Source organism: Diorhabda carinulata, chromosome 3 (genome assembly GCF_026250575.1).
Source record: "Diorhabda carinulata isolate Delta chromosome 3, icDioCari1.1, whole genome shotgun sequence".
NCBI classification, from domain to species: domain Eukaryota; kingdom Metazoa; phylum Arthropoda; class Insecta; order Coleoptera; family Chrysomelidae; genus Diorhabda; species Diorhabda carinulata.
The window spans coordinates 29,741,770-29,768,600 of NC_079462.1; the positions used below are offsets into that span (position 1 = coordinate 29,741,770).

Sequence of the window (26,831 nt, forward strand, 5' to 3'; positions counted from 1 at the left end):
TTGATTGTTATTTCTTGATATTATTAGGTTAATATCATTTTGATATTGGGAAGAAATTGAAATCTCATATTTATCATGTACAAAATTTCATATATAGTCAAATAAATGTTACCATAAAATAAAATCAACGAAAAAATAATTAGAAATTTAGATTTTATTTATTATTAATTTAGAAACCCTTTGTATATATAATTATTCCTTCTATTTGGATCCCCTTGTATACATTATTGTTGTATATGAGAACTTTTTATCTTAAATTTAAACTGTAAAAGTTGCAGGGAATTGAAAAAGAAGTTTTCATGAAATGATTCATTCACCTAACCGCAAAATTTTTGAAAAAATATAAGAAACCGTTCCTTTTGTTTCCGTAATGTTCACAAAAAAATTACCAATATTGGTAAATAGATAGTTTCTCATGTATTTAATGGGATGATACTCTTATTTTATTTATTTATTTATTTATTATCCACTTATATGGATATTCATAGTGAAGGAAATTCACCCAAATTGGAGAATATTCACATGGCATGTACTGTTAAAATATAAATTCACATGTATTTTTAATCAAGTTTAAACGAAACAAAAAAAAAACAAATTTCGATCGAAGTTGATTTCGAACATATCAAAAAATCGTAATATTGAACTCACGTCCTGAAGTTCGTAATTTGTTGAGGATCCATAAATACATGTATCAAATCAATTTGATTTTTTGATTGGAGTTCTCTTGTCATTTTCGAGAAGTTATGTATTGGAAAGTTAGAAAATAAGCATTTAAAGATGTGCACGGTATTCCTAAATTAACGCAAAATTTTTCTTATGAAGAAAGTTTTAGATGAAACTTGTTATAAAGTGTTAAACCATCGGAACAGGTTGATCAAATATTTATAAAGAATAATGCGGCTCTTCCTTCAATGTAATTGTATTTAGAAATCTTTCAGTAATTTCGTCTAGCAATGCTAAAGTGCGTCGAAAAAACCATGCTCTTGGAATTGAATGACATCAAATTGGTAAAAAAACTCTTTTACCCATTGCTGGAAATATTCTATTCCTCAACAATTCAAACCCTTGGAATTGCCTTGTACAAATAATAGCTTTATAATCGTAGTGACGATATTATTTACCCAAGAAAAGTCATTTGTGTTCTATGTTTCAGCATCTATTTAGTATTTTTCTAATATCTACAATCAATACGAATAAACTATACCGTTTATTATAAATGTTACTTCATCATGGAGTATTATCTTACTTGAGAAGTGATTATTTGCATTATGGTTCGACATCTTCAATTATAATTCCAATATTAGTACTTTACATGTAGTTTTAGAGCAATTTTTACCAAAAAATATTTGACAATCTTCACAACTACAGCTATGGTGATTTATTTATGATTTGTATAAGTCTTATTGAATCAATCAGTCTGAATTATGTTATCAAAAACTCTCGTTGAACATTTGTCTTCATAAACTTCATATACAGAAATCATGATATTAGTAAGTTTTGAATTTTATGAACACACTGTATCTCATACATTATTGAAAAAATGAATGGGAACATTTTAGGACGTAATAGATATTTTTATGAAATCATATTTCCCACCAAGCTGATTTTCTGGAAATACTTATGAACAATAAAAAACTGATAGAACATCGTCAATTCCCAGTTTTTAGGTATTAGACTGATGGTCAAAAATGTACTTCAGCCATCACTTCTCGTTTGTTAGGGCATATCGAACAATGGAAGGCATTAGGGCGCCCTCCGTTTTTATAATCATTTTCACCAAACGTCAATGATATTAGAAGTAATTCAGTGGAGTGCTCAATTCATTATTTGGGGAGAAGCACAAATAAATTATTTTTTGAGTTATGTGAAATACCGTTACTCTATCAAAATACTGAATGATAAATGTTGATGCATTTTTTATCTATCGATTCCAATCACAGCATCTTGACATGAGTAAAATCCTATTTTACATATCATGTACATATTCTGACAATTTCTTCATAATTATTAAAGTCAAACAATTCAATTCATAATTTTCATAGTAAATATCTCAAGTATATTTCATTTATTGCAGTGAATAAGCTGAATATGCTTGGTATTCAAATTGCAGTTTATTAACTAGCTAATTCTCTTCAAGTCAGTTTTGCTGGAGTTCATCTTGATTAACAATAATGTTAAATGTTTCCAGTCCAACATATTTTTGCTACAGTTACCATACTGACGACCTATTTTCATATAAAAGCAAAATGGCAATTAAAAGTTTTCCAAGCCTTATCAAGTAAGCAATTATAACAATATTGTTGAGCATAATTATGTTGATGAAAACCACACTTTTATAACTGACAAATATCCTGCTGGTATAAAGAAAGTTGTTGAAGTTGAAGTTGAAGAATAATTCATATTCACAAATAAATGATTTACTTTGGAATAGTAGCATTTATAGTAGGACAAACAACTGAAGGAAGCACTTTTTAAGAAAAATAAAAAATTTACGGGAAAAAATAAACTTCAATGGAGGAAACGAAATAAAAATGAGGAGATATTACAAGAAACAAAAAGAAGACCGAGGTTAAGGTCAACTTAGTAGTGGCAATAGTCGAGATATTGATAAAATATAACATAAGAAAAAAATAAATTACGAATACAAAGAAATGAGGATACAAAAAAGCACTAGAAGAGACACAAAGAAGCAACAGAAATATGTTCCAACAAAAAAAGATGTTATACTTCCAATATTAATAAGCCCATAAACCCTGTTCCAATATTTCTTCCATATCATGTACGAGGTACTCGTATATCCACCGGCGAACAATAAATTGAGGTACCAGCGCTTTCTGGAGACTGACCTGATCACTAGAAGACCAGGGTCTGAGCGAAAAAGAGTTACCACTCAACCAGATGACCGTTTTTTGGTGTCCACAAGTTTGCGGAATAGGACAGCTACTGCGGTTTCACTGCGAAATCAGTTGGAAGAAGTGAGAAATGTCAACGTTAGTGAAAGGACCGTTAGAAGAATACTTCATGCTGCTTAACTGTCATGCAGAAGAATGGCTACAGGTCCCCCGTTGCAACGCCAGCATCGGACTGCAAGATTGACATTTGCCAGAGATCACGTTCGATGGAATGATTATAATTGAAGCTGTGTATTGTTCTCGGATGAGTCGCGTTTTTGCCTCACTGGGTCAGATGGTCGTCGACGAGTGTTGAGAAGACCTGGGGAAAGATATGCTGAAGTTTGCATTGACGAGCGTCTTCCATTTGGCAGTGGGTCAGTTATGGTTTGGGCGGGAATCACTGCACAAGCTCGTACAGAGTTGATCTTCATAGAAATGGCTCCCTAATCTCTCACAGGTACATTACGGAGGTGCTAGAAAACCATATTATGCCTTTCATGGCGATATTGTGGAACCTGGCATTTTTATGCAAGATACCACATACAGCCAGAATTGTCAGGGAGTATCTGGAGGAGGTGCAGTGGCACATATCTGATATTTTTGATTTAGGCTGACTCAATAAAGAAGCACTACAAAAAACACGTCAACAGCAGCGATCTGCCGCGCATGCTGGAAACTGTGATAGCTGCGCTGTTGCTGATAGAAATAAAAACGGAACATTATAGATTACCTCGTAATAGGATTTTCTGTTGATATTATCTGAGTTGCAATGTCCTCATTCATCTTTGCATAATGTATGAATTTGAGAAACATGCAAAACTTCCAATAAACTCTGTGAATTGGCAGCTACGCTAGGTTTAATCCCAAGAAAGTTGAGGAAGTTACACAACATTGTTATTTCTGAATGCTAATACCATAATTTCCAAGTGAACTTGTTATAATTTTTTTAACGTAACATTCTCCGAGTAAGATTCGTAGATAGAATTGTACAAGATAATTCGACATTTGTGAATCGGTTACACCACAATTACCACAATAAATGTATAAATACCAATAGTTCAATAACTGTTACTACATTTTTTTGCCCGGATTATACATGTCTTCACTGCTCAACTTTGAGTTTTAGCCTTCAACAACATTGTAGAGCTTTATGTGTCAAGCTGGAGCCTGATTACTTATCCGTAGTAGAAACGTCTAGCATTATTATTTAACGGATCTAGTCACCATCTTCAATATTTTTCATTACATTAAGTTATGACCCGAGTCTTCAGATACCGTGCGGCTGTGTACAAGTCATAATATATTTCCCTACCTAGAAGATAAACACGTGGACGTCATCATTTTTCAGAAGTTACAAGTGAGACAACTCAAACAACTAGATACGGCTGAATCATTATGTATAAAAGTATAATTTGTTTATGTTTACATTCAATAAAGATAATTTTTTTATAAGAGCAAACTCCGTACAGTTGACTTTTTTTGAAAGAAACGTTGCTTTCACTGGTTTATTAAAGATTCAACCCTGGGGAGCTGAATTTCAATCTTATATAAAAATGTTTAAAACAAACATGTTGTAAATTGTTTCACTTATGTAAAACTGAAATCAGTTTACTGGATATTTCAATGTGTGAACATGTCTGTGCATATGAAATTTTATTGGTACATTCACATTACATATTTTGTTGGAAAACATCATATTATTCTTTTTTATTAGGAGTTTCTTTGATGCGAATAGGAAATTCTGCAAAAGTATCTTCAACTCCAGGTAACTTGCAATTTTTTCTATACATGGTCGTTTTTACGGAGGAGTGACTTTTCAATAAAAAAGTTTGTTAGAGAAGAGAATGAATTAGTGAAAGTAATTGCAGAAATTAGTTGAGTGATATTTATAAGTAAATAAAAATAAGTAAGTTAAGTTATTGTTTAGTGTGAATAAATACGAAAAACGTTATAAACATGTTGGAAATTCCATGAAGATCAAATAATCAGTTGGGGATTTGAGAAAAAAAAACCAAATTGAAATTAAAACTTTGAAGGCCTATAATTCGAAAACAAAGACCTATATTGGGAATGTTTATTAGAAGTACTAACATTATTTTGACTCAAACGCTTCCATTTCGGCTAGGACAATCTGTATGAGTAATACTTATAGCAGAGACACAATCTTGGAAGGTAAAATAAAATGGATTGGAAAATGAGTAAAAAATGATGTGTTTCACTAATACTTAGAGGATATTGACTTGTTCTTATTAAATGAAAATTATTTATTTATATAATAAATTTATTTAAAATTATCATTATTGTAAACAATATTTCCATTTTATATATACAATGTTCCAAATTATGTATCAGATACATGAAAGACAAATATATGGAACAAAACAATTTAAGTTATTTGTGGAAACAAAATTTTCTGATCTATCCTATTTCAATGATCTGAATATATTTTGACACTGTACATAACTGATAAATGATGAAAATAACAAAGAGATACTATTTAACTTAATATAGTGAATATTAGATTGTATTTGGAAACTTTGCCATACTCAGGTTCAATTCCCCGTACAGTTGTTGCTACTTACACAGTTAACGTCCAATATAACTTCAATTGTTGTGACGTCAATGAGGTCATTTGATCCACTAGAAATTCCGATGATATTCGGTTACTTGATTATACTGAACTATTAATATGCATTTAATTGGATGCGCGTGTAATTCAGCAAAATTACATCAATCGAGAATCGTAGAAGCATACCTAAGTTAGTTTGTATGTGATTTAATTATTAAAACGTTTGCACTATTAGAACATCGGAAAGACCAAGATTCATATCTACTTAATCTATTTCCAAAGGCAAAAAATAGTATATTTCACTCCTTTCCTAAGCAAAATCATTATTTGCTTCAGTTACACCAAAGACATTTTGATTTCAACATATTTGAACATCTGTTTTAAAAATTATTGGGGTAGTTTAAGAGATATGACTTCCCCTATTGCTTCGGGATCTCAATCTTCACCCACCCAAACGTTCAAGAATTTTCAATACGAGTTCCTAAACATGTTCAAAAAAGATATCACGTAATCATATTTAACGGAACTTTAGACGTAGATTTTGGAAAATGGACCAAAGTAAGTATGAACCATGAAGGAATATAAAGGAGTAGATGAAGAACTACCAAAATTTGAGGCCGGTTCTGAATTTGGTAGAGAAGTAAAGGAAAAAGCCAGACGTAAAAAGTTGGGGAAGCTGGGAAATACAAAGTAGAGGATCAACCGTGGATTTTGAAATCTATGGGCAGTACAGTTAAAAAAATTTAAGGAATCAAAGAAGGTTGGTGTCTAGTTCAACGCTGTTGATCAGTTTTAAATAAGGAAATGTTTGTTTTAGCATTAATAATAGAAATTTTCTTCCGTTAGGTGGAGTTCCAAATAAAACAGCTTATTATGTCTTTACATACGTTGAAGATGGTGAAATTGAAGCATTTCCATCACAAGAACTGGTATTAATTCCAACCGATCCAAAGGTATCAGGAAAGAAAGAAAGTTTTCGAGATGAAAATGTCACAGGAAGAAAGGCCTCGAACTATAAAAGAATGGAAATAATTCTTGGGAGCAATATCAAAGAGAAAGGAGGATCAAGTGATTCATATCACGCGTGCTACCTTGGATAGAAAGACAACATGACGAAGTTGAATATTATCTTACCTGTCCGGATATAGGTAGTTTGTGTGCTACTTGGACACGACGGGCAAGGGGGATGGAGAACAGGATGATGCTATGCATACATGTTCCAATTGTGGACGATGGACTGTAAACAGAAAGGAATTGGAGTGGATATTTTAAGAGAGGATACCCATAGGAATTGAGTTTATTAATACAATCGAGGAGTTCTGTGGTTCTGTATACCAGTAAGGCCGACCTAAACCAGACAATTCCAGGTTTAGTGGTCGAAAAAAGGACAAATGTTTCAATTGGTAGCTTGGGTTTACAAAGCAGTATAAAAATTATGAAGGAATTATTTGAAATTAATCACAATTTCGAAAATTTTGATCATCCTATGCACAGTAATCCAGATTCAGAATGAACTCTATTATTAGTGTCCATGCCATTTATAATTCCTCACCAATTTGATTTCAATATAGATTTTCCTCAAACGATAATAAATATTAATCACCTTTTATGGTGCTCAAACCATTTGATTATGCTTTTAATGTTATGTGAATTACCTATTTCCTGAATAATTTTGTCACTAGGAATATTTGAATGAGGAGGATCTTGTCCTAATTGGATACTTTCTGCTTTTCTTATCTTATCCACTTTGTTTTGAACATAAGTGATTAATGGTTTCAGAATTATGAGACTAACCGCGATATTTCAAAGTTACAGCCCCATGTATTGAGTAACAAGCAGTTGTTTTCATTCCTGTGGATGTTGAAAGCAGCTAGGGAACATATTAAAACTAGGTGCTAACTCCTTTTATGGTGCTCAAACAATTTGATGAGACTTTTTAATATTTGGGTAAATTACCTCTTTTAAAGGGGTTCATTATTCTTTAGCGTCGGAATAAAGTTCTTTCTGATAATCATTTCCTGAATAATTTGGTCACTGGGAAGATTTGAATGAAGAGGATTTTGTCCTAATTGGACACTTTCTGTTTTTCTCATAGTATTCTTATCTACTCTGTTATGAACATAAGTGATGAATGGTCACAGAATTATGAGATTAACCGCGATATTTTCAAGCTACAGCCCCATGTATTGAGTAACAAGTAGTTATTTCCATTCTTGTGGATGTTTAAAGCAGCTAAGGAATATAATAAAACTTAATGTCTCAGTGTTATGTAGCTCCTAATCCACATATCCATTGAGTTTTTCTTAATAATTCCTTCTAAACATTCCTGTGGTTATTGTAATCGGAACATGATAACCTCATTTTGGTTTATCTCTTAAACAAGAAATCTATAATTGCTTATTTAGATTTGAGCTTCCAGATTAAAAAAAAAATAAATTACTTTTTATTGAATATTCAAAAGTTATGAGCTTTTCTATTAAATGACCTCCATAAAATATCATTACAATAAAACTATGTATAGACGCTCAAATAATAAGGCGAGACTTAATTGAGCGATATTATACGGCGAACTCATAGTCGTAATATCGGTTACCGTGACTAGAATCTGATTTGAATGATTTCATTGAAGCACGACAATTTAATGGCAGATTATGTTGATTTAATTACTTCCACTACATATAACGTAATATCAAAACTCATTCCTTTATGTAAACATATTTTTCCGTTCTTCGTGAAAATTCGAAAGTTGAATAAAAAAGCAATTCAGTATTGATTTCATTACAATTACATATAAATACTCGAGAAAACTGATTTAATTAACTACAAAGGGAAGTTTCACTTTATCGTTGAAAGGGGAGCCAAGAGAAAGTGTTAGGGCAACACTATGTAGGAAACTGTATGAGTTTAACCAGAAACTTTATCTTAACTATATGGAAGAAATGACAACGTATAAAAGAGTAAATCCCCAAAAATTTCCAATCGGATTTGAAAAAACTCGATCACAAAAAAGCTCCCGCTTCCTCCGAGATGTAAAAGTTTAATTTTGAAACTAGACGTCTAGAGTGAAGATTAGAACAAAATTTATCTGCCTTTATTTGCCTATCCGATATCTGTCATAACAGCGCGAAGACAAGTAAGGATTAGAGGACACTTTGTTTGTTGCACTACCTTGTTCACCCAATTCGCTCAAATAGTACATTTCTACTTTAATGAAAGTTATAAATAGCAATGCAATGATCGAGCCAAAAATATTCCATCTCTTCCCAAAAAAAAACAGCAGACATAGCTATTAAGAAGCCTTTATGATATTATATGCCATCCACGGTGCATGAAATTTTGTTGAATCGTGCAGAAGTTGATTCTCTCATTCAGAATATTATCGAAAGAGACAGAATGAGGATTACAAAATTTTCAGGATCAGAAACTCGCGTGAAATGTCTCGTATATCTTCCAACTAAGACGTATTCCACAAGCTACTGGAAACTTCGGATCCCTTTATTACGAACATGAGTCTCGAATCCAAGAAAAAATACCTGGAAATCAGTGATGCAGCTAAAGAACTGTTAATCTAGTTTCCTTGATTTGGAAATCGTTTCCTTTCAAATTGAACAGCTCTTGACTTTGAATCGCTACTTTTATTATTCACAGAATTTTCTAGTTCCTGGACTCCATTGTACTTTCAAGTTTATTTAATTCGAATATACACTTCAAATACTTGTTATTATTAAGTTGGAATTTCTGGAAACGTTGGCGATATTAATTTTGAATACACTGTTCACACCACCACTACACCAACACTCACAATTACACTGATCTGACGCGCGTTTCGATAACCAAGTTATCATCTTCAGAGACTGACGAGTTTACATTATAGTGTAATTGTGAGTGTTGGAGTAGTGGTGGTGTAAACATTGTATTCAGTATATAGAAGAAAGTTGCTGGATTAAAGAATTTTTTGGTGTCATAATTGGTAGGGCAGTAATCCAGGAAAACTATTGAAATTTTTCGAGGTCGTTTTTGAAGATTCGACTCGAAAACAATTACCACGGATTAAAGAGGATTTTCATCACGTCATCTAGGAAAAGCGGCCATCAGAAAATCATGGGAGTTCAAGTATTGAGTATAATTGCATTTTCTTGCCATAGTAGGTTATAGAATTGGAACAGGCTTTATTTTTATAAATTATAGAGGAAGACGACGTTTTCTCATTTCCTTAATCCCTCTAAATATCTCAAATTTCATCTATTTTCAAATTTTATTTATAAGTTTTATGGAGGTAATCGTCTTGATAACATTCTAGATAACTTTTTCATTCATATATGTTTCAAGGCACTTGAATAGAATTCTGATCAGGTTTTTTTGATGAAGTGGAGCTTCTCAATCACATTTTGTTTTCTCCGGTGAGAAGGTTTATTTAGATTTTTTATATAAAATCCATCAGTTTTTCTTTTTCATTATAATTTTTTGTAGTATTTTTTTGGTTGAGTTCGTCAATTCCCTATTATCTACTACTGATTTTCAGAAAAAAGTGAATACAAAGTTTACACTTGGACGAAATTAGCTATTGCCGATAAGTGAGGACTTTTAAAGATTAACATAAACCATGCCATCTTTACTGTAAGCTATCTGAAACCTAAGGCAGCTAGTAGAAGAAAAAACAGTTTCCTCGTCGCCTTTAGCTCAGTTTTTGTAGGGTATTTCTTGTAATGCCATTTTTAAACCATATTTTGACCTCAATAATCTTTGAAAATTGTTTAAGTTGACATGTAGAATCAGAAGACGAAGCGTTACTGCTTCAGTGTGTTTCTATAAAGACTAGATACACAATGAAGCTGAGAAAGAATTTACAAAACAAATCTGGATGCAACTTACTCTCAAATTCTACTGCAGAATGATTCTTCAAATATATTTATCTTATTGAACGAATAGCCAAAGCAATTTGTATTATGATTTTGTTAAACTAATCGTGAATTCACGTCAGAGATCCATATCAGTATTACAACCATAAACTTTAAAAAAAAAGCTTAGCATATTAGCTAATCCATTAAAAATGTCATGAATCTCAAGATTTATGTTGAATGGTAAAAAAGTTTATAACTCAAGACTTCCAGACTACCTGGAAAAAATATTTCCTCTGGGGACAACTCAACCTTCCACTTGAATGGAGAAAACGAGGGAGAAGAGAATGTCGAAACTTCTGTAATTCGTCCATTTTGTCAAGTTCTTGGTTAAATAGTTTTTGAAACACAGGCAGTCTCTTGATCGCATATACGAAATAAACCGAGTGGGAAATTAGCGATTTCTCTTTTTGTCCGTCAATCTGGAATATTTGTTCAATTGCTAAAGAAAAATGAGAAAAATATATTTTTACCTCTTGTCTCTAGAGACTCACGATCTGGAAGACGAAATAAATTTATTATTCAAACTTCACTTACCATAATTCTTGCTATTTTGCCATGAGCTGCGGAAGGAAGTAGGAGATCTGGGAATTTCACGATATTCGATAAATTTGTTATGAGATTTAGAAATGAATAAAACAGTAGTAAGCTTTGAAACAATATAAATATATTCGACAACAACGTTTTTAAACGATGGACGTGATTTCTTGTTGTAATGTAATTTCAACATATGAAGCTGAATATTTACTGTCTTCAGTCTCTGAAGACGATAAATAGGTTATCGAAACGCTCGCTAGGCAGTATAATTATGTTTTTTACAGAAGTTATAGTATGGAACATGTGAAGAATACTAACTTGTACCACAAGTAAAAACATTACGAGGTTCTGCTCAGTGCAGAAGTTTCCATTTCTTAGCCAAATAGTGATTCTGCAACATCTTCATCTACCATGCCGTTTAAGAGTTTAACTATCTGCTCGTATATTATCTATAGTTATTATCCTATACTACTATGGCCTGTACATAATTACCGAATAAAAATTTAGCTACATATTGTGCCAAATTCATTTCTATTCACAGGATGTTTTGTACATTCATCATGCTGGGGATCCGAAATAAAAATTTTTTCAATTGGAAGACATCAACACATATATTGATATTTTCAGAATGATACATGTAACATAATACTTACTTAATACAAAGTGGTCTCCATATAACATAAACACAAACCTTAATAGAAATACCACTGAAATTGATTCTTTTTCAACGATTCTGAATTCACCACAGCCCCTTCCAAATGTATCAATTCACTTTTTCCCATATTTAGGTTGAAATCAGTCTTTTATAAAAATTCTCAATATTCCTGATATGGCAAGGTCCTCATTCGTTGCGTTTACATGGTGATCAAACACGTTTCGATTTGTATTGAAGAGTCTTTCCATTTCTTCCCGAGAGACCAAATATAGTTTGATGTCATCGTCATGTCTTCGTCTCAGTTAATAATTGGTAACGACAACAATTAGATCAATCAGTTAATGTTGTATTTCATTTCTTAGACCCTTTTAAATGTTTCTGCTGCTAAATTCCCTTGATTCCAGATCTCATCTAATTGGAAATTATTTTTCAAAACAGGTACAAATTGACGTTTCGACCTACTTTGGTCTTTATCAAAATATAATAATAACAAGAATAGTAATTTGTAAAGCTTAATAACTAGGTTTTCATAGTTTTCATAGTATATCCTCTCTGATCCATTGTGTCTTCCTAGTGAATATACAGTTATTGATTAGAGGTGAATGAGATATCGTAACTTCCGATGAACGTCGAAAGTGTCATTAATATACATTCCGATAAAGAAATATTTTATCTATAGACGACAACCCTCACTCTGCGCCGTTTGTAGTTACTTAAATAACTGGATGGCATTTATCCGATCCTACAGTTTCCTTCAAGGTATATAACGTATTGAAATTCACGAACTGTTGAGTAGCTCATACTAGTTTGCTGGAACAAGACAATAATTTATTGTTTCATTAGTAACAATTGCTCTCGGGAGAATATGACAACATCCTGTATAACACCTTAGTCGAAATACACGTCAACAATCTTGTAGTGATATAATTTTATAACAAAGATAAAAATATAAATTTTTCAACATCGTGTTCCAAATATAGTCGTTATATTTTCCGATTATAATGCGAACGGAGTCAGATTAATGAAAAATTCTTTGTTTTATTGAAACTGAACAATTTAAGTGAAAATATTTTTTGAAAATTTCAAACAGTTTATTCTAAAAACGATATTTTTAGCCCTATAATAAGGAACATAGATATTTAAAGAAATTCACATGTCAGCAATGATTTCTTCTGCTAAACCTGTGAAAAAGTGTACAGTTTGGATACTCTGATTCCAGAATAGGGAACAGTTTAGTTATATCGTTAGAAAGAAGGACTTAACCATCAAAATTCAAACGTTACATGCCAATACTTTAAAGACAATCGGAATTTCTATATAAAATTTCACAGGGATTATGAAGACTTGTCTATTATCGGCAATAGATGTTATCCTAGACTCAACTTTAGTAGAAATTATCATAGAAAAGCATTCTAACTAGTCCATGATCAGGATATGAAAAGCGGATTAATTGAAAGCAGAATTACAGACTTAGGATAATGGAAGGTCCTTGTGTTTTTTTTTTTAAAGAATTTCTCAATTTATGACAGACAAAAAGTAATGAGAAGACTGCTAAGAATCGGAAATCATAACACATGCACAATAGAGCTCTTCTTAACAATAATTTTAGCAACAAATACAAACTCGACTACTCCACTAATTAATTATATTTCGAGAAAACAGATTTAGTAATCAAGCAGACAAATAATCAAATCAAATTTTGTCATGGAACTACCAATTCTACCAATCTAGTACGAATAATTTGACGAGAAAGGAGGCTACGAACTGTTATTTTTCCTACGGTGTAACTACTTGAAAGAAGTAGTAAAGATATAATAGAAAACATCCGTCGGTTGCACTAATCATATATTACCTACTATTACTAAAATTCGAAACCCTAAGAAGGTACAACATATGCATTCTCACAAGGTTTCTGCCGCGACAATGTAAATGAGCATCTTAAGGGCAACTGCATAGATAGTTTGTGAAATAAAAGAACAAATAACTTTTGTATGCACCAACTAATTTTATATGATACGAAATTCGTGCACATTTCAAACTTGCGTCTAACAAACCATGTTTCTTTGGATTAACTGTGATAATGTATAAAATGGTTGTCATTTATGTTTCAGATTTCTTGACCACAGAATAATTTGGGTAAATTTGTATTATTTTGAAAAATAAATCATCCTCTTCTTCTCATCACTATTACAACCAGAAGAGAAGATTTTTCAAATTAAACTTGTGTTATTACTCACTAGTTTCGGCCTTTTCATCTCAATAACAAAAAGTTTTATTCGAATTCTATCCCATTAACAAATTGAATTTCTTTTCAGACTCCAGCATCGCTTAACTTGAGAATGGCTATCGGAGAGATATCGCTGTAATTAATCATAGTCTACTTAGAGGATACTAAAGCGTTGACGAAATTTACCAAATTTTGAAATAAACACAATTGGAGTAACATAAGATATGATCTGGTATTTTGGTTCAATAGTGATGATTGTTTATTGGAAATTCAGAGATAACTGAAGACACTGATGCATATTGAACAATGGCGTGAAAATTTTTATAGTAAGTTCATCCAATGATAGTTATAATCATATTGATGATAAGTCGCAGGATGGCTAAATAAGAATGCAGGGTACCATATTGGTAATGTATCAGTCACGAAGACTTGGGGTAAAATAATTTTTTTCTCCAACCATCAAAAAATGTTGACATTTTTGTACTATTTTCAGGTGCAAAAGCCATCAATTCCCTTACCGTACAAAAATTTGCTCGTTGCTTAGCAACACTTTTAATCCTAGGATTGAAAAAGTACTACTAAACTACTACAAAAATTATATGATTAGTACGTCTACTGACGTCTACTTGACAAACGATATTTACCAATAATACCAGATATCCATGACTACCGACTTGCTATCGCTGTTATAATTAATAGGTGTCCAAATTTATTACCAAATTATCAACGATTTTTGAATAAAACTAATTTTATTTTAATTTTGACTTGGTTGGAGAAAAAATAGTATATATCATACGGACTAAAAGTGCCTATTTTTACTCGCAATTTTGCATTCACTCGGCTGCACTGCGCTCCAACTGCAAATATTGCTCGTAAAAAAAATATGCACTTTTGGTCCTTATAATATAATATACTATTTACTGTAATGTTCAAAATAAGACTGTGGTGTAATTTTCAGATTTAAAAAGTTCTCTAATTATTAATATTATCGATAGAGCTGAGGAACTAAAAGCAATTTTTTTTCTATGAAACTCGTAGTGAATTTAAACCTGTGGCAATAATATATATAGAATAGTAGGTATATATAAATATAAATTTTATTCTCGCCCTCAAATATCAAAAAAGCTCATTAATATATCACATAATTGTGAAAAGTCGCAATCAAAGGACACATCCAATAAAATAAGCAGTTAATTTACCAGAAAAACACCATTCAGCTGATTGAAGAAATATGGACCTATAATAGTTCCATCTAAGATACCTCATCAAAAATTAAACCTCGGATATAGGATTTGGTTAGACCACTAATTAACCTGATCACTCCAAATAATTCAGGATAAAATTCTCCATTTACCGTGATAATTTCCATCATCCAATGACTATAATCCTTCTTCAGAAATGCACATGATTCAATCATTCAATTTGATTCATATGATCTGACTCCAAAACGCATTGTGTGCAGTAGTTGAGTTTTAATATCATAAAAAATTTACTCATACACATACGCACGTGGAAAAGACATCAACATTTAAACAAAATCTTCTAATTGATGCTAAACAGGATTTTTGACAACCCTTGACATCTACAAGACCTCGTTATTTGCGTCGCGTTGTTCACGCGTATCGTCCATTCCTCTCGCTCCATGTGAGATTCCAGGAGGTCTTATCTTCTTGTGATGGGTTAACCTCGGTAGCTATACACTCTTATTTCTGTAAAGAGAAAAGATTCAATACAAGTGCGTATGAAGTACTGAGTTATCGTGTGTTACCTTTGTGGTTTGACTCGAGTCCTAAGATAGTTTTTCCAAGGAAGGATTTGTATTTTTCAGTTTTTTGTTTTAATGCGTGTCTTTTTATATGGTTTCATGTATTTTGAAGTAAACTTATAATCAAATCGTCTCATGGATCTTCCGCATTTTCTGTTATCTTCACGTACAGTTGGTGAGATCATTTAATTCCTCGTTTCGTTGTGTTTGCAAATTCTTTGATCTGCTATACATAATATCCAATAATCTTGTAATATCTTTTTGCTTCTCATGGTCCAGTGGATATTAGACGCTTGTTTTATCGTTATGTTCTTCTGAGCCTCTAATTTCTTCATGTTTGTTTTAATGCTTCACAGGCATACGTGATTACCACTATTATATGTATAACTCCTAATAAACATAGGGCAGGTGTCTATCTTTAATTTACAAATCGATTAATAGTCTTGTCCTTATTTATTTTACTTAATCAAGTTAATTCAATTGCTTAAATAGTTAAAAGCAAGATATATTGCTATCATACTAAATATTAAAACCTGTACAATATTGTTTTCCACTCTCCTAACCGACTGTATTCATAACAGAGGTCGAAAGCTGTCGGAATTAAGCAAATTTCGGACTGAACACTGAAAAATTATCGCATCGCGTAAACGCCGATTCGCATATTGCGCTTTATATACTCTTTGAACCGTATTTCAAAATGTATCGCAGTCATATCGAGAGTTTTATCATTTGTAAAAGGCACTTTATTAGTTTCAAAGTCTCATTTGTATGAACAGTGAACACAAATAACACTTTCTTCACAAGTAGCTAAAATTTTTTTTTTATTTGAAAATTATCAGAAATTTCATCAACAAATCTTTAAAAATGGAAATAGATTTCAATAAATTATGGTGAAATAGCATCTTTGTAAAATTATATGGGAAATTAATAACTGAAATTAATATTTTTCTCACTAGATAAGACTACGAATGTTAAATCAATACATGGTTTTTACTAGCCTATTAATGTATCAATCCCTTACATGTTTATGAAAAAAAAAACTCATATGATTGCTTTCAATTTTCTAGTGTGATGATTTACTTGGAGAATTTTAGGAAACAATCATTTCAATGGCGTTTCCGCTTCTTGATAACAAAAGAAAATTTGAAAATATTTTTCACAGTCTCTACAACTAATGGTTCCCAATATACAGTATTCTGCACTCCTATCTAGTCACCTTGTACAGTAAATTGGATACTCATTCTGTTTTTTTATTGTTATTTGCTATTTTTACTTTTTTTTATTTGGAATTAATTCGTAATTCCTGTCGGATGATAATTCAAGATTATTGGTATATTTTGATTGCATATAAAATCGTCGAAAGATCATAGATTCCTTTTTCTGCGCTTTCAAAGTATTTCTCATGGAAGCAGCGGCATTAAAACTATTACGTTAGCTATAAATTCTAATTTTATGAACACTCTACGCCAACAGAACATATAAATGTTCTCTCCGAAATTTAGATTAGACACTAACGGTGTCGAATTCGTTTCAAAGCGCGAAAACCCCCTTTTCAACATCCAGTATATAGGATAAAATATCTTCGCCAGTAATGGGTTAATAAAATCGACAATGAAACGTATGAGGTTTGAGCTGATCTTAAATTTCACTTAAAGGTATTAATTCTGATCAATTTTGAGCGTTTCCCTCGTGATATATGAAGGGTTGAAATATGGGAAATAAATATATATTTTTCAATTGATTATGGTAAAATAGAAAATAAAAGAATCAGACACGAAAATGAATTTGTTATTATATAATTTTTTCTAATCTCAATCCAGATCTACCCAATGAGTACCCCACTCATGTCAAAATTCAGATACTCATCCTTTCAAGCAATGAAGATCCTTGTAAAAAACATGATTACCACAATTTAAGATGGACAAAGAGAATACACTATAATACAAAACTGAAAATGCTGTTCAATGCAATATACAGAGGGATACATTAGAAGTAATGAGATAGTTGATGGTTGAATTTGGCCAAAGTAACACTGATTATTTGAACACCCTAATATAAAATAATGTAGTAACAAATATCCCGATCGTAGTATCCTGAATCTTCGTTGTAAAATTCTAATGGATTGAAATATTCCATTTTAGATACATTTTTTCGTAATTTATTTCAACTAGTGAAACATTTACTACCATTTTTTGCATTCTGTAGAGAACAAAAATTATTCCACATGTGGTTTCATGAAGAAATTGTTATTTTCAAAACCTATTCACTAACACTCTTCTTCTACATTAATTAATATGCATCCACTTCTAGACAAAGGCATCTCTAAATGCTTTCTACATTATTCTGTCTTGTGCCCTTTGCATCTAGGCCTTGTCCTCCTCAACAATCGACCCCCACAGCATTCTTTGTGTTGACTTGGAGCACCATCTTGTGAAACGCATTGAATTCTTCGAGCTTTGATTAAACGATTAATATCGTGGTTTTGTAGGATGTCGCTTATCTCAGGGATAAATAGAATTCTCCATGCATCTACCACTTTCCCGCATCAATATATTATTCTTCTCAAGCATCCTTTTCATACTCAGTGAGCTTCTATGTTGGCATGCTACCGTGTTAATATTATCAAGCCAGCGGTTCACGGTCTACTTGCTTTTTATCTAGTCTCACTTGATCGCCATGTTGTGATCTTCATGGTCCATCATCCTTTGTCTTGTCTTACTACCTACCGACTGCCCATCTATAGAAAATTGGAGCTCAGAAATTAAGCAATCAATGGCTAGTTTCAAAATAATAAAGAAATAATCGTTAATGATATGGAAGACAAAGTTTTTTCTGACAAATTATGAACAGTAAATCTGATGATAGTCAAAGTTTATTGTATGAAAATATGTTCACATAGTTTTGAAATGATAAGGATAATGAAAAAACTATCCACGCACACAGCGAGAAACCTTTTCCGGTAGTCTGCTGTTCGGTGGTAACTCAACCCATTTAAAATACAAATATAATTTGATTCTTTATTTTTTCTGATCGTATCTTTCGTTTCAATGTCAATAGAGCTCGCTAGCCATATTTTCAGATCAAATTCAATTCATTTTCCATCTATATTCAATTGAAAAAATATGGTTTGTGCAGAACATTTTGTTTTTATTTCCAGGTACAGAAGAGAATTTTCGTATGGCGACGTCTACAACTGTGATACCGGCGATTATTAACGATACAAAAAATGTAACTCAGGAAGATACATCGGGCTATAATCAAGTGGAAAGTATAATCATATCTCTCATTCTTGTTTCTATTATCATTGGTACAATAGTCGGCAATATATTAGTCTGCGTTGCTGTATGTCTTGTTAGAAAATTGAGGAGACCCTGTAACTATCTCTTGGTGAGTCAAATTTATTAAAAATACCGTATATATAATGTTAAATGTATTTGAAAAGTGAATTTACCTGCGAATATTCCGATTTTTGTTTACAAAATATTTATAAAAAAAAGTGAAACATCGAATGTAGTGAAGTATGTTACAAGAAATGTATTGAAATTACCTGTAACATGCCATTCGGCTTGTTACGTTTTTCTTCAACCATTTTGAATATTCCTTTTGGCAAAGTAGTCACTTCTGATTTATTTATTCTAACTTTCGAGTTTTTGAGGAAATTAATTTGTTATCAACCTCCCACTCTTTTCAAGAAATTCAATAAAAACTCGAAATTGATTCTATTTCTCCCTCTACCTGTCTACACTTCAAGCAAAAGTAAATTTTAATAAATTTTTGGTGATTCTATTCATTATATTTGCTCTATTCTACATCTGCCAGGTTGGGAGTTTCCACAACAATCACCAGACTTCAAACTCAACCTCAACTCTAACATCTGGGAATCCAGTTAAGAGCTGTAACCGTCCCGGATTTCCATAGATAAGTCCCAGCCTTATCTTTAATATATATAGAGAAGTCTAAGTTGTTTTTAATGTATAACTGGTTTGTGCGTTGTGCTCTTTTGTATACGCAGTTAATGCGAATTTATTATTTTTTCAAAAAATTTATTTGTTGCTAAAACTTTTTCTATTGAATACCACTGCTGAGGAAGAGTCTCCTGCCGGGGATTTCAGGTTACCTTGTGATTCTTTCCTGTAGTAGGCGATGGAAGGAAATATCGTTTTAAAATTATTTTGAATCAAAATCTGAGTGAGAAATCGATAAAATAGTTTCTTCTAAAAACTGGAATTGGCTATATACGATTGAATTGACAATCTTGTAAAAATAAATTATTAAAAAAATAGGAAATATTTGTAAAAAACTTAACACACAAGTTACAGGTACGGACTTTTTACATTTATAGTTACAAGTAAATTATATAGTTACAAGTAAATATAGCTCTTGGTAAGAATTTTTATGATATTTGGTTTTATGAGGATGGTGCATTATCGTATTTTAGTGTGTCTGTTTTTAAAATAATTACATTAAGATTCTCAAGACAGATGAAATAAAAGCAAAGGGCACAATTATTATTATATTATGTCAGAAAATATTTAGAAAACATTGTGTACGAGACGAATCCACTTACCACCACATCCCTTCCTACTAATTCACTAACAATTGTAAATTCTATCCCTCAATTGCTCGCTTCTCTACTCAAAATTACCAACCTTTCCTTGACCTGCCCACTTACTTCTTTTCCCCCTTGGATTAATAATATTCACACAGTAGCCTTCTCACTCACCGTTTACAATAAACGTGAATCCCCTGGTGTCTTTGTAGAGAGAGTATTCTTAGAAATGCTGCATAAAAAAATCCTTCAACCTAATTCTCTATACGGATGCCTCCAAAACTGAAACCGGTGTCGGTTGCGCAGTCACTACAAACCACTCTTAAGTTGTTTTCGGTTACTATCGACGTGTAATGCTCACACTGGTATACATTTCTCAAAATTTGGGTCAAAATTACATTTAAACGATTTTCAGAAATTCTACGTTTTGCGGTTTTCGGATCTCTTCCACGGTGTTTTTTTTTTTTTCTATAGCTCCAAGTATCTCCTTCGAAACAAGCTCATTTTTGTATTCATAATAGTTTCCCAGATATTTGAAAAATAAATAGGAGAGGTTGTTGAATCAGTTTTCGAAAAAAAAAAAATTCTCCAGGTAAATTTTTATTTCACGATAAAGAGAATCTACGAGTATTGACCAGAGCTCGTCCAATTTTATGGAGGTCGATTTCAACTATTGGTCGATTGAATTGACATTGAATGACCTAAGTAATATTCGAAAAAATATATTGAGACGTTATTTTGACAAAACTAGTTAAGAGAATCATTCTGGAGCTAAAAACCTATCTTGCAAATCACTTGATTCTATTCCACAGAACAAGAGTGTTGAGGTTTTAAACGTAATTTCCCTTGTGCTAATCGTATATACAGTTTCACCTACTTACTAAAAATTAAATACGAGAAATTTGGTAAAAAACTTATTATCCCGCATACACACATTCAGATAAATTTCTAAATACAAAATAAAATTGGTTGCATGAATTTTTTAGTGTAATGAAGTTCTCACAATTATCTACGTTCAAATTTCCAACGTCAGTGACACTCCATTCGCATTATCCATCATCTTTTTTTACCGCTAACATGAACCTGGCACTTAGCAATTAGGCAATAAACTCATGCCAAAAGATCAACAACACTCTCATGGTAAATTATAATTATAGATCATGTACGAGGTGTACTTCAGATATTAAATAAAATTCAACTTAGATTAAAAAACACTTGTTTCTACTAATCCATGAATTAAATATTCAACACAATTATCTCATTTACTAGCTATCATTTCAAAGATGGGCTTCTACAAATCTTAAGCATATTCAACTGATTCATCAGTCTTCGAACAAATTTAGCACCCACTCGCCTCATTGGTATATTATCTCTTGATAAGTGCGTAACAAGGACCTTCAACGAAATTTAAAATTCTTCACTAAGCCCTCAAATAATCAATCGCATAATTGACGTAATATGTTTATTCTTCCAACATTTTCTTTTGTTTTTGGGGTTGCAGGTCATCTGCACCTTTCCTTGTCTTCAACTTACCCAATTTTACTTTAACAACACTCATCGGGGTTTTAAATAGTCTTCAATGCCGGTACGATTTATTCGGTGGCAAATTATTTTCTGCATTTTTTACCAGTCCCATTATACTTGAGTGTTTGCGCCATACTAAGAACTGCTGCTTTAAAAATTCATTAATCGCATTCTGTATCACTTTGCTTACCACTATGATATATTAAAATGGTGTGGAGGTGTACTTAGTTAAATAGTTTTTATAATAAATAATATTGTGACGATTAATCCACTATTTATATAATTCTCATATCAATTTAGTTGATATATTATTGTTTCCAATAAATTCCAATATTCGAAATATTAAATTCATCTCCATCTTTGAATTATCTTCGTGATATATTTCTCAATAGATGGAAAATATAATATTGTTTTCCATCATTTCAGATTAAGTTTTAATTCTGTTGGCAACTTTTTTTCTCAAAATATCACTCGTACCAATAACGAACTCTGTAGCACGTGCTTTAGATAATCCATTTATTTACATTGATGTTAATATTTTGGATGTACATGCAATGAATCAAATTTCACGTTTATTTTCAAATGAAAGACAAATAAAAACGTTGAAACCTAATTTTGAGCTTGTGAGCGGATTTACATAAACAATTAGGCGTGAAATTTTGTTAGATAGAATGGGGAAAAATAAAGCAAGGGTAACAAACTCACAGCTACACTCCATCAACTAACATCATTCAGTTTGTTTTAATTAAGAAGTTGGGGAAGCTGCTACTCCAGTTTTGATAATTGCTCTTCTTAGGTTATTAAGTTCATTTCGTTAACGAAAACTCAAATCCCATCAATTAAAAACTCGAAAATCAACTTGTGTTGATGCTAATATTTCATAAATAAAGTTTGGAGTTCAAATTATTGAAAGAATACTGTAAATTTCACTTTTCCGCGTGCTTGGAAGTTGGTAAATTACTGATTAATCAGCAATATTAGCATCAGCTTTCCGTTATCAAAAATATTGATAGCTCTTCCATTTATCTATCGTTTAATTGAATTACTTAGTAATCACAAAATCTTACATATCAAGTATTCCATTTAATAACGTCTTTTTGAAAGTATAATGATTCACCAAATGGCATTATGGTGGATATTGACCTCCTCAACAATTTGTCTCCCACACCACTCTGTTATCGATAATATTCTTTCACTTCCATTTCCTTCAAATCTAGTACTTCCTTGATGTCGACTTCAGAACTCAATGAAAAGTAGCTTCCTCAAAGAAGTCAAAAGCTAGAATACATTTTCTAGTAGATCATGGAAACTATATAAAGAATACTCTACGTGGTGGATACAATTCACTTAATAAAGGATCCGTTGTCAAATACGAAATCGAAGACAACTAATATTGCGTCAAAGAACCGGTTCAAGTATGGAAAGATGCTTTCAATCTGGAAAGCCAACCAAAATTTGATAAATAAATAATAGCATCCATTAAAACTATATCATTATAGCGAAATACAGTTGAGAGCTTGTCAAGAGAGTCAAATTTTTCGTCGATATTTCTACGAAAAAGTTCAGTTGCGCATGTTTTGAAAAAAAAATGATTCGTTATGGCCTTTTCTAGAGTAATCAGCGCATTTTTCATAAATATTGATCATATTTAAACGTCCATACCTTTTAACAAAAGCAGTGACCAACAAACTCTATCCAGAAAAATATAACCTCAAATTCCACTTGAGACGTACAGCATTCCGCAACTTGAATCTGATTGGTTCGTGAGATCACGTCATCTTTAGAACGTCATCAGAATTTTTCAACTCACTAAATTAAAAAGAATAAAAGTATGTAGATGTATTTTTGTCTATGTATTATATATGAGGCACCCGAAAAGGACAGATTGTAGAAAGACATTCTGTAATTTTTAATCGTAAGAAAGAAGTGTATAAGCAAGTAGCAACTATCGATCCAATCAAAAAAACAGTAGGGAGAGGGCTTATAAATGTAAATCTTTTTATTTTGATATTCCATAATGTATTGTCAGTGTCAAATCATATTTTGATTTAACCTAATCTAACCTAACCTATCTTAACCCGACCTATCAAGTAACGTTCTCACTCCACGTGATCTCACGAACCAATCAGATTCCACTTGCGGGATGTTGTAGCATGGGTTCGAGACACTTCGCTAGTGATACTCGATATAGCGCCTCGAACACCATCTACTATGAAAATTAGAAAATAATTTCATGATAACCTATAATAAATCAATACTTTCTTAATCCAATCTTTAAGTTGATGTTGATATATTCAGAAAATATTTAACATATTAACATATTCTTAGGAGAATATTTACTGTTGTTTTCAGGTCAGTTTGGCTGTGAGCGATCTCTGTGTGGCTATTTTGGTGATGCCGATGGCAACTTTCTACGAAATCAATGGTAAATGGATATTCGGAGAGATTATGTGCAATTTATGGGTCAGTTTCGACGTGCTCAGTTGTACGGCATCAATTCTAAACCTGTGTATGATAAGTGTAGATCGGTACTACGCTATAACAAAACCTCTCGAATACGGGGTAAAACGGACACCGAAAAGAATGATTTTGTGGGTGATATTAGTTTGGTGTTTCGCAGCGTGTATTTCTCTACCGCCGCTATTAATTTTAGGAAACGAACATTCGGAAATGGGGGCAAACGGGCGTCCCACATCAAACGTGTGCTTAGTGTCACAAGACTTTGGGTGAGTGAGTGATATCAGTTAATAATATACATTTTCAATAATGTAAATATCCCAAAATGTAATAATTTCATCGTATGATATTTAAATTGGTCTTAAAGCGGCATAGTTTCAAGTTTTTAGATATTTTACTACTGCATGGTTAGTATAAACGAATTAAATACAATTTTTTCCATTGTGGTACTTAACCTCTTTTGAGTTTAGTAGTAATTCAGGCTCTACATTGTAGCTATTTTCCAACCTATTCTAATATTTACGACGTTAATGTGAATTCAACTACACGGAAGGTAAAAACTCGGGATAAATGATACTTTATATCTGAATATTTCTAATCACGGAGTCACTGTTTCGTACTCATCGAAGATAAAATTCTAGTCCATGTCAAAAATGCTTTGATAGTCTTTCCTTAACTTTAATATTCGAATAATCTACCTCTCTTTATTTCGCAGCTGGGAATTGATGACCGAAGTCTATTTATCAAAAGTATCTGTAGCGGTAAAGTTTCTGTCAACACTTAAAATTGGGTTATTTTTGCATTATAAACCTCACATTTCTCAAAAATTTTCTATACAGTTTATACTACAACGAAAATTATTTGTAATGATTTTATAACATAACTGAGAGCCAAACTTATTCAAAACAACTGGTTTTAGCTAATCGGAACCTGATAAAATTTACCTACTGATTACACTACCCACAAAAAAATTAATATTTTCTTCTCCTGGATAAGATTATACGTTTATAGAAAAAATGAATAAGAAAGGTAAAAAAAATTGATTCATGTCATATTTTTGTGAGGAATAAAGAACCTTGGGTATTTATGAATCTTCAATTTTATTATCCGAACTAAAAAACATGTTTTCTTAGACCGTTTCACATTTCTCCTATATTAGGAGTCCCGAATGTCTCTAATTAAAGACCAAAAGTGAAAATTTTTCTTTGGTAGCGCTTATCAAGCTTATCAATTTTTTCAGGAAAAATTTTTGGTGAGAATGTAAAAAGTGTATTTTCATAGACATTTTTCATCCCAACTCAAACTCTACATTGAGCATTTTTCTGATGAGGTCAGTATATTGAGTAGATCTGTCAAAAAATTCTTACAATTCTTAGAAAATTTCTTCGTTTTCAGAACTTATTGAACTTTATTAACACTATAAACTGGAGAAGGTACAAGAGCTTCTTCGAATGAGGGGGCTTGTTTTTGTTACATAAGAGACCTCCGCGTATTTTGCCGTATATTTCCTCAAAAACATTCAAATTATCATCATTTCATTACTTGGGAATAAATATTTCTATTCCTTCTTTTCGTAATGGTAGAATGTTGAATTGGGAGTACCAAATGTTGCCAACTGCTCTTTTAAAGTATATTCCGGTCACAAAAGCATCAGCTTTCTCATTAGATAAAAAAAACTTATATATTCATCCAAAGGGCATGTTTTCGACTAGAATATTAGTTAGAAACAATCGGATATACAAATAAAAATCATTCCTGGAAAGTCACAAAAGCTCTGTGAGGATTACTTTTTTGAAAATTTGTAATTCAAACTTCATATTATGATTATTTCTTAATTTTCATAGGTATCAAGTGTACGCCACAATGTGTAGTTTCTACATACCTCTAACTGTGATGATGGTAGTTTATTACAAGATATTTCGAGCTGCTCGTCGAATAGTTAACGAAGAAAAACGAGCGCAAAGTCATTTGGAGAGTCATTGCTATTTGGAAATCAGCGTTAAAAACGGCGGAGGACCTCCGGAGAACAAAATTTCTAGTCAAAGTCCATCACCAGGCAATCCCGCGAAGATAAATCATCGATCTAGTTCCGCTAGTACAAATACCATGGTAAGTAACTATACTAACCGATATTATGATTACTTTAATCGAGCACAATATTTTGATGTTTCAAACCTAGTTGCGTGATAAATATAAATACAAGTTATAAATTGATAACTTAATAATTAAATGGGAGCAGATATAAAATGTTATTTAGACAAATACGTGCATACTACGATTAAATGAATATCATAGAAATAAAAACAAAGCTGGGATTCAGATGTGACTGTATAACACATTCAATTATTTGAAATGCATTAAAAATGAAAAATAATATTTTTGTTGTATATCTTACTAAAATTGGTCTATTGAGTAGTATGATATTATTATATTCTTCAATTATTTCATACATTAATTATAAATAGGCTAAACTTCAGATTATGGACCTTCGAATTGTCCATATTTTTATGGCAAATAGTTCATCAGGTAGGGAGTTAAATACGAAATTTTAAATAGCTTTTGAGAAACTGCATTTTTAAAATGTGATTATGTTTTAATTTTGATATTTTATTTTACAATTTTAACTAACTGGCCTTTTTATAAAACACTCGTTAGCTCGAATTTTTGAGACAGAGATGGTAACCTATGGCGTTTTCAGTTAACGTTTGCCCTTTGCTACCTTTAGAATTAAAAATGGCAAATACATTTAATAAGTT

General features: G+C 31.9%; 1 protein-coding gene across 5 annotated transcripts in view; it reads left to right on the plus strand.

Annotated features, from left to right (window-relative positions):
• The window catches only part of LOC130891242 (5-hydroxytryptamine receptor 1-like), a 309,855-nt gene that overhangs the window by 219,044 nt on the left and 63,980 nt on the right, over positions 1-26,831 (plus strand). For all 5 annotated transcript variants that reach the window (XM_057795859.1, XM_057795858.1, XM_057795860.1 and 2 more), the window contains 4 exons: positions 13,869-14,106; positions 18,703-18,932; positions 23,971-24,344; positions 25,920-26,184. In XM_057795859.1, the coding sequence (XP_057651842.1) occupies positions 14,073-14,106; positions 18,703-18,932; positions 23,971-24,344; positions 25,920-26,184 (903 nt within the window). In that variant the 5' untranslated portion in view covers positions 13,869-14,072. The remainder of the gene's footprint in view (positions 1-13,868; positions 14,107-18,702; positions 18,933-23,970; positions 24,345-25,919; positions 26,185-26,831) is intronic.